General features: G+C 44.3%; 1 protein-coding gene across 1 annotated transcript; it reads left to right on the plus strand.

Annotated features, from left to right (window-relative positions):
* The first annotated feature begins 8,082 nt into the window (after positions 1–8,082).
* LOC123156378 (citrate-binding protein) lies at positions 8,083–8,876 on the plus strand. The gene is made up of 2 exons (XM_044574514.1): positions 8,083–8,404; positions 8,478–8,876. Exons 1-2 carry the CDS (start codon positions 8,129–8,131, stop codon positions 8,874–8,876), a joined length of 675 nt encoding a protein of 224 aa, XP_044430449.1. The 5' UTR covers positions 8,083–8,128.
* Positions 8,877–9,500: the final 624 nt, after the last annotated feature.

Raw genomic sequence — 9,500 nt, forward strand, 5'->3', positions numbered from 1 at the left:
GGTCAAACCGAAATGCACAAAGAGGTTTTGGAAGTTTAAGTCTATGACGAATCGGGGACTCCGAGTGCTCCTCACACAGAGTGGTTCGAATCTGACTTGATCAAACTTTGTGATGTAGCATGAATAGAGTTTGAGAAGAGAAAAGCATAGATAGCTAGAGAAGGTTCTTAGGCATTCTTGTCCATCCATTTGGAAAAAGAGAAAAAGACCAAGCAATCAAAGCAACAAATGGATGTCCTCGAATGAGTAAAATATGCAACCAACATGCTCACACAATAAAAGGGCAAATGAAATATGTGGCAAAGCATGCACAACCAATTCTAGCATCTATCAAACAATTGGCGATGACTAGGTCATCTATATATAAGTATATTGACTTAGGAGTCAAATGAGAACATTTGATCATATGTCATACTCATCGTTTAAGCACAAGTGGGGTTACCACTTTTACATAAAGCATTGTTGTGTTCACACCATTAGAGTTGCTTTAGCTCAATTCTTAAGAGTAAAGCTCCCCCTAGATGCGAGATCCCCCCTAAGAGGGATGAAAGAACCTTGGGTTTTGTCGATGATGACTTCATGTAGGTGTTGAAGATGTGGATGCTCAATGTTGATGTAGATCATTCGGAGCAATCCATTGGAGTGAGTTGCACTTTCAATACCTACACGGGTTAGTCCCACAAGGAACAAGAAAGGATATCCATAGACATAGAGTGATGCACACAGAAGATGATGTCCATGAAAGCATTAGGTTACCTTGTTCCTCGTCTTACCAACAAGAGGGTTTGTGACTCCTTGGACTAGTGCAAGATGTGGAAGTTGTTTGCACTTGTCCTTGCCAAAATAATAAGAGTGAAGTATGTTGGCGGAGTCACCCTCAAGAACTCTCTAGTTCTTATTCTTTGGGATCCACATCATCTTGATGGGAATCCTTGGAGTTGTAGTCGTACTTGATTAAGTAGAACTTGATGTAGTCTTGGGAACCCACTTGACCAAGGCCTTAGGAGCTTCTTCAAATGCATCAATCTCCTCTTGAAGCTTGTCCTTGCCTTTTTGCTTGTGGTCTTGTGGTGGAAGATCATCTTGAGCTTGTGTCCCTTTAAAAGAAGTAGGATCGTACTTCTCTTGTTAAGGAACAAACTTCGTCTTGAGGTATTGATCTTCTTTCCACTCAACTCCATTGGCATTGAGCTTTGTTCAAAACCAACACATTGATTCTTCTGGTGCCTTCCTTGCTTGCATACAATCACCTCGAATTGCTTACTTCCGGCAAGGCTCTTATAAACACCTTTCTCTATAATTCCCTTCAATAAGCTATTTTCTTGCTCAAGTGTAACTTGGCTAAGAGAATCATTAGTGGAATCAAGAGAACTACTAGAAGCAACAATATTGGATTTAGCATGATTATTGTTACTACTAGAAGAAGAATCTTTCTTGTTCTTGTTACTAGACTTGACTTGTGGCATGTAAGTAGATAAGAGTAAACGCTTGGCAATGTAAGAAGAACTTTTCTTGCGAAGATCATCATTGATTGCCTTTAAAAACTCATGCTCTTGCTCAAGGTTGAGCTTTTCAAAGTGTAACTTCTCATGAGTCTTTAAAAGTTCTCAATGATCTTCCAAGATAGTTTCATGAGCTAACTTAAGAGTGTTTAGTTCTTTAGTTAGGCACTCAATCTTCTCATTATCATTGTCATTCGTTTTATCTTCATTAGCATGATTAATTGACATTTCATCATAGTATTCATCACTAGAGTTGTCAACAAGTAAATCATCATCACCTAAACAAGTCATCTTCATCATTATTGAAATCAACATACTCGGGGTGTGATACCTTTGGGCCTTTAGCCATGAAGCATCTTCCAATTCCTTCATTTGGTGAGTCAAATATGTCGTAGGAGTTGGTTGACACAAGTGCTAGACCGGCAACACCTTCATCTTGAGAATATTCGGAGTCGGAGTGATAGCTTATCTCGGAGTGATTGTCGGAGTCGGAGTTGAATACCCATTCACCAACATGAGCTTGATGTCTTAGTTTTGTGTAGCTCTTTGATGATTTGTCCTTCCTTTTCGAATCCTTGCTTCTCTGGGATGTTCTTCATTCATAACGATCATCTCTACTCTTCCTCTCTCTTGGTGGTGATTCTTCTCTTCTACTTCTTCTTTTTGGGGAATCTCCTCTTCTTTTGTAGGGAGCCGTACACTCATTGGAATAGTTTCCAGGTCTTCCACAATTGTAGCAATTACGCTCACGACTAGAAGATCTTTTGTCATTGTAGGACCTTGACTTGGAACTTCTTTCCTTGCTTCTACTCTTGTAGAACTTGTTGAAGTTCTTCACCATTAGGCTCAATTCTTCATTGAAGGTTTGTTTATCACTTGATGACGTGGGAGCTTCACATGAGGCTTTGTAAGCACCACTTGACTTGTTGTGGAGCTCTTCCTTATCCTTGAGTGACATCTCATGAGCAACAATTCTCCCAATGACTTCCATTGTCTTGAGATCTTTGTAATTGGGCATCATTTGGATCAATGTGCACACGGTATCATATTTTCCATCCAAGGCTCTTAGGATATTCTTGATGATGAATTTATCGGTCATCTCTTCACTTCCTAAACCGGCAATCTCATTTGTGATGAGAGCAAGCCTAGAGTACATTTCAGCGACGCCTTCACCATCCTTTATTTTGAACTTGTCAAGTTGACTTTGAAGCACATCCAATTTGGATTCCTTGACGGAGTCGGTACCTTCGTGCATGTCAATCAAAGTATCCCAAATTTCCTTCGCATTCTCGAGATGGCTGATTTTGTTGAATTCTTCGGGGCACAATCCGTTGAAAAGAATATCACAAGCTTGAGCATTGTATTGCAGCATCTTCAACTCTTCCGCGGTAGCTTCACGGTTTGGTTCTCTCCCATCAAAGAATTCACCTTGCAAGCCAATACACACAATAGCCCAAACGGCGGGGTTATGTCCAAGAATATGCATTTTCATCTTATGCTTCCAACTAGCAAAATTTGTACCATCAAAGTAAGGACCTCTACGGTGGTAATTTCCCTCGCTAGACGCCATACTCTCCTAGGTTGTGAAACCAAGGTTGTGACCACCAAAATATATGGAAATCAAAGCAAATGGAGAGCAAAGCTTTGATACCAATTGTAGGATCGGAAGTATGTCTAGAGGGGGGTGATTAGACTACTCGACCAAATAAAAATTTAGCCTTTTCCCAATTTTAATTCTTGGCAGATTTTAACAACTTAACACAAGTCAAGCAATTTTAACACAATTCAAGCAAGCATGCAATGAGTATATAAGCAGCGGTAAGTAAAGCATGCAACTTGCAAGAATGTAAAAGGAGGGGTTTGGAGAGTGCAAACGCAATAGGAGACACAGATGTTTTTTGTCGTGGTTCCGATAGGTGGTGCTATCATACATCCACATTGATGGAGACTTCAACCCACGAAGGGTAACGGCTGCGCGAGTCCACGGAGGGCTCCACCCACGAAGGGTCCATGAAGAAGCAACCTTGTCTATCCCACCATGGCCGTCGCCCACGAAGGACTTGCCTCACTAGGGTAGATCTTCACGAAGTAGGCGATCTCCTTGCCCTTACAAACTCCTTGGTTCAACTCGACAATCTTGACGGAGGCTCCCAAGTGACACCTAACCAATCTAGGAGACACCACTCTCCAAAAGGTAATAGATGGTGTGTTGATGATGAACTCCTTGCTCTTGAGCTTTAAATGATAGTCTCCCCAACACTCAACTCTCTCTTACAGGATTTGGATTTGGTGGAAAGAAGATTTGAGTGGAAAGCAACTTGGGGAAGGCTAGAGATCAAGATTTATGTGGTAGGAATGGAATATCTTGACCTCAACACAAGTGTTGGTGGTTCTCTCTCCGAAAATGTATGTTGGAAGTGTAGCCATGTTCTGATGGCTCTCTACACGAATGAAGAGTGGGTGGAGGGGTATATATAGCCTCCACACAAAATCTAACCGTTACACACAACTTACCAAACTCGGTGGGACCGAATCGTGAAACTCGGTCAGACCGATTTAGTTCATAATGTGACCGTTAGGTATTTCGGTGGGACCGACATGTCAACTCGGTGGGACCGATATCGTTAGGGTTAGGGCACAACGTAATCTCGGTGTGACCTATTACACAAACTCGGTGAGACCGATTTTGGTAATAGACAAACAGAGAGTTGGTCAGGCAAACTCGGTGGGACCGATTCTCTCATCTCGGTTGGACCGAAACGTTATGAAAGGGAAACAGAGAGTTTGCATTGCAATCTCGGTGGGACCGATCACTCATCTCGGTTTGACCGAAACGTTACGAAGGGAAACAGAGATATTACAATCCCATCTCGGTGAGACCGAGATCCCTATCAGTGAGACCGAAAAGACTAGGGTTTCTGGCAGTGGCTATGTCAACTGAACTCGGTGGTGCCGGATAGAAAGTTTCGGTGGGGCCGAGTTTGACTTTTGGTTTGGGACATATGTGTATGTGAGAAAGTAGTTGAGGGCTTTGGAGCATATCACTAAGCACTTTGAGCGAGGAAGCCATTAAGTAACACTTCATTCCCTCTTAATAGTATTGGCTTTCCTATGGACTCAATGTGATCTTGAATCACTAAAAGTAAAATGTAGAGTCTTGTGCTTTGAGCTTTGAGCTTTGAGCCAATCCTTTTGTCCTTAGCATTTTGAGGGGTCCGCATTTCTCATCCATGCCATGCAAAACATTGAGCTTTCCTGAAATATTTATCTCGAAATAGCATTAGCTCAATGAGCTACATGTTGTTAGGAATTACCAAAACCATTCAGGGATAGTTGCACTTTCACAATCTCAACATGAAGAGAGGTAATTTAGTAACATGAAAATTTCTACAACCATATTTTCCTCTCTCATAATAATTACATGTAGGATCATAAGAAAATTCAATAAAATAGCTATCACATAACATATTCTCAACACAATCGACATGCATGCAAAGTTGACACTCTTCCAAAATAGTGGGATTAACATTAACTAAAGTCATGACATCTCCAAACCCACTTTTATCAAAAACACCATAAGATTGAACATTCTCCAAATATGTGGGATCTAAAGTTGACACTCTTCCAAACCCACTTTCAATATTATTGCAAACACTATTATCGACCTCATATTCATCATGGGCTTAAATAAAATTTCAAGATCATAAGAAGAATCACCCCAATCATGATCATTGCAACAAGTAGTAGACATAGCAAAACTAGCATCCCCAAGATTAGGGTTTTGGATATTATTAGCACAATTCACATCAAGAGAATTTAAAATAAAATCATTGCAATCATGCTTTTTATTCAATGAGCTATCGTGAATCTCTTCATAAATTTCTTCATCAAAATTTTCAGATTCATGAATTTCAAGCAAAACCTCATAAAGATAATCTAGTGCACTCAAATCACTAGAATATGGTTCATCATAATTGGATCTCTTAAAAAGATTGGCAAGCGGATGAGGATCCATAGATATTGGGTTCTCTGTTTAGCAATAAATAAACAACTATTCCAACCAAATGAGCAAACGAGCCAAGTAAGACATCAAAGCAAACGAAAAGACAAACAGAAGAAGGGCGAATAAAACGGCAAGGGTGAAGTGGGGGAGAGGAAAACGAGAGGCAAATGGCAAATAATGTAATGCAAGGGAGATGAGTTTGTGATGGGTACTTGGTATGTCTTGACTTGAGCGAAGTTCTCCCCGGCAACGACGCCAGAAATCCTTCTTGCTACCTCTTGAGCATGCGTTGATTTTTCCCTTAAAGAGGAAAGGGTGATATAGCAAAGTAGCGTAAGTATTTCCCTCGGTTTTGAGAACCAAGGTATCAATCCAGTAGGAGGCTCCTCTCAAGTCCCACGCGCCTACACAAACAAACAAGAACCTTGCAACCAACGCGATAAAGGGGTTGTCAATCCCTTTACTGCCACTTGCAAAAGTGAGATCTGATAGAGATAATATGATAAGATAAATATTTTTGGTATTTTTATGATATAGATTGAAAAGTAAAGGTTGCAAAATAAAGTAGATTAGAAACTTATATGATAGAGAATAGACCCGGGGGCCATAGGTTTCACTAGTGGCTTCTCTCAAGATAGCATAAGTATTACGGTGGTTGAACAAATTACTGTCGAGCAATTGATAGAAAAGTGCATAGTAATGAGAATATCTAGGCATGATCATGTATATAGGTATCACGTCCGCAACAAGTAGACTGACTTCTGCCTGCATCTTCTACTATTACTCCACACATCGACCGACTCATGCCTGCATCTAGAGTATTAAATTCATAAGAATAGAGTAACGCATTAATCAAGATGACATGATGTAGAGGAATAAACTCAAGCAATATGATATAAACCCCGTATTTTTATCCTCGATGGCAACAATACAATACGTGCCTTGCTGCCCCTGCTGTCACTGGGAAAGGACACCGTAAGATTGAATCCAAAGCTAAGAACTTCTCCTATTGCAAGAAAGATCAATCTAGTAGGCCAAACCAAACTGATAATTCGAAGAGACTTGCAAAGATAACTAATCATACATAAAGAATTCAGAGGAGATTCAAATATTTCTCATAGATAAGCTTGATCATAAACCCACAATTCATCGGATCTCGACAAACACACCGCAAAAAGAGTTACATCGAATAGATCTCCAAGAAGATCGAGGAGAACTTTATATTGAGATTCAAAGAAAAAGAAGAAGCCATCTAGCTAATAACTATGGACCCGAAGGTCTGTGTTAACTACTCACAACTCATCGGAGAGGCCTTGGTGATGATGGAGAGGCCCTCCGTGGTCGATTCGCCCTCCGGCGGAGCGCCGACGAAGGCTCCAAGATGGGATCTCGCGGATACAGAAGGTTGCGGCGGTGGAAATAATTTTCCGTGCTGCTCCTGGATGGTTTCGGGGTACGAAGATATATATAGGCGAAGGAGGTAGGTTAGGGGAGCCACGAGGGGCCCACGAGACAGGGGGCGCGCCCACCCCCTTAGGGCGCCTCGACTGCTTCTTGACGTGCACTCCAAGTTTCCTGGATTGCGTTTGTTCGAAAAAGATCGCTCCCGAAGGTTTCATTCCGTTTGGACTCCGTTTGATATTCCTTTTCCGCGAAACACTAAAATAGGAAAAAAACAACAATTCGGGTTGGGCCTCCGGTTAGTAGGTTAGCCCATAAAAGTGTAAAGTAAAGCTCATAAACATCCAAAACAGGTAATATAATAGCATGGAACAATCAAAAATTATAGATACGTGGAGACGTATTAATATGCCGACGGCCGCCGTTACCACCCGTCGGCGTAGTTTCGACGTCGTCAAGCGGTCGTCGCTGACTGGGTAGGTGGGCCCGGAATATGCCGACGGCCCCCGTAGGCGTATCTCGCGCGGTCCCGACGGCCTCATCTATGCCGACGGCCCCCGTCGGCATAGATGAGGAGGCCGATGGCCTAAGTGGATATTCTGGTAGTGTCGAGTGACTCTATTTTTCATGTAACCCCGGATTGTATCCGGGAGGCACTCTCTCTCGATTATACTTGATCAATAAAGCGCGATATTCCTCAAAACAAGAACAATCTAATCTTTCTTTGCTTTTCAACAAGTGAATGTGCGGCTTATGAGGTTGGATATTATTATTTATAGCCTTGGATGGTTGGTTGCTCGTTTACCAGGTCAAACTAACTAATCTTGACACCAGTTAGTGACAAGCACAACACAAATCACACATATATACGTGACCCACCCTAGAAAAATATATATGTGATGTAAATATCAGAACAAGAAAAGATGGCTGATGGTGCATTGATACCGACATGAAACGAAATACATACAGAAAGAAAAAAACAATGGCAGGCGGCTCGTGAACCGACGAACGAGCCTAAAATCTTTGGATTGGGCGGCGACGGCAAAGCAATGGCTGCAGGCTGCGCTGATTTTATAAAGCATCCTGTCAAATGACGACACAGAATAGCAACAAGCCCAGGCTATTTACTCCAGGGAATATCTCTTCGGTTCGAAATACTATCTGCCAACTACCAAACAGCCTAACAGAAAGTACGTGTTGCCATCGGACCGGTCCCTTGATCATGGGCAAGCGCTTGACGCCATGGATCAGTGTCTTGGTCGTGCTCTCGACGCTGTGGCACTCTTGCAGCCCGGCCGCTGGCGCCGACCCGACGGCCGGCTTCACCGCCGTCGAGATCACGGAGGACCGGTTCAAGCTCCACAAGCCGTACGACCTGCCGCAGGAGCAGCGCTACGAGCTCCGCGCCGACGGCGTGCGGCGGTTCTGGGTCTACTGCGACGACAAGCCCTTCCACGCCGGGAGCCCCACCAAGCCGCGCTCCGAGATCCTCCTCAACGTAAGTCGCATCAATCTCTTCTCCTACTAAACCAAACCTTCCTCTCACAATGGTTTCTGACGGGGTGGAGCAGATAACGTACAGCTCCGGGGTGTGGCAGTTCGAGGGGCACGGCTACGTGCCGGCCGGCACCACGGGGGTGTCCGTGATGCAGGTGTTCGGCGCGGCAGGCCCGCCGCGGAACACGACGCTGATGCTGCACGTCTACGGCGGACGGCTCGTGTACTACAACGACGAGACCAAGGTGGTCGACGGCCACATCTACGACCGCTGGTTCAGGCTCAACGTGGTCCACGACGTCCAAGCTTCGGCCCTCACTGTGTTCATCGACGGCGACGAGAGGCTGGTCGTCCCAGGCTACGGCGGAGATTTCCACTACTTCAAGTTCGGAGTGTACACGCAGACGAACCCCTCGCACTACATGGAGTCGCGGTGGAGGGATGTCAAGGTCTACACCAAGACTTCCTACTGAAAAATGTAAGAAATCAACCTGCAAGATTTCAGCATGAATTAGTTGGGGACTGGAGTACATTTGATTGGCAAGTGGAAGAAAATAATTTTGTATTAGTGTGATGGGGCAATGGATAAATGGATACGGTACATATGTCTCTATCTGCCCTGAGAAATTAATGCAGTAAATGCTGTGGCACATCCATGATTACAAATCACCCCGGTCGGTCCAGTGCGTCGCTCCGTAAGAGCATCTAAAGCCGTTCCTCTCAAACCATTCTCAAACGTGTGCAGATGTGTCCGGTCAGCGATCGTAGATGAGAGAAGGAAAAAAGTGCCCCGTGAGCTGGTGTGGCGACCGCTCCTTCAAGCGGATCGTGCGGGACGGTCCTGGTCCGATCCTGCTGGATCTGGCGTCGGCTGCCCGTCCGGCGGCGAGGGCTGAGGCTGGCAAGGGCCGCGGGCGACCGGCCCTGTCGTGGATCGGTGGCAGTGCTACTGGCGTGGCTGAGGTGGTGGAGGCATGTGCGCATCCCGGGGTTCGGTTGGGCCTTCCTCCTGGCTTCTGAACAACGGCGTGGGATTCCCTTGGGCCCATCCTTGGCGGCTATCTACCCCCTCTTCGGCAGGCGGGCAGCTGTTGGTG

Source organism: Triticum aestivum, chromosome 7B (genome assembly GCF_018294505.1).
Source record: "Triticum aestivum cultivar Chinese Spring chromosome 7B, IWGSC CS RefSeq v2.1, whole genome shotgun sequence".
Lineage (NCBI taxonomy): Eukaryota > Viridiplantae > Streptophyta > Magnoliopsida > Poales > Poaceae > Triticum > Triticum aestivum.

What these genes read in the sequence shown, in the direction of transcription:
- LOC123156378 (XM_044574514.1), top strand. Translation starts at nt 8,129, where the DNA reads ATGGGCAAGCGCTTGACGCCATGGATCAGTGTCTTGGTCGTGCTCTCG. An exon ending in GCTCCGAGATCCTCCTCAAC is followed by an intron (nt 8,405 to 8,477) that starts GTAAGTCGCATC and finishes GGGGTGGAGCAG; the next exon opens with ATAACGTACAGCTCCGGGGT.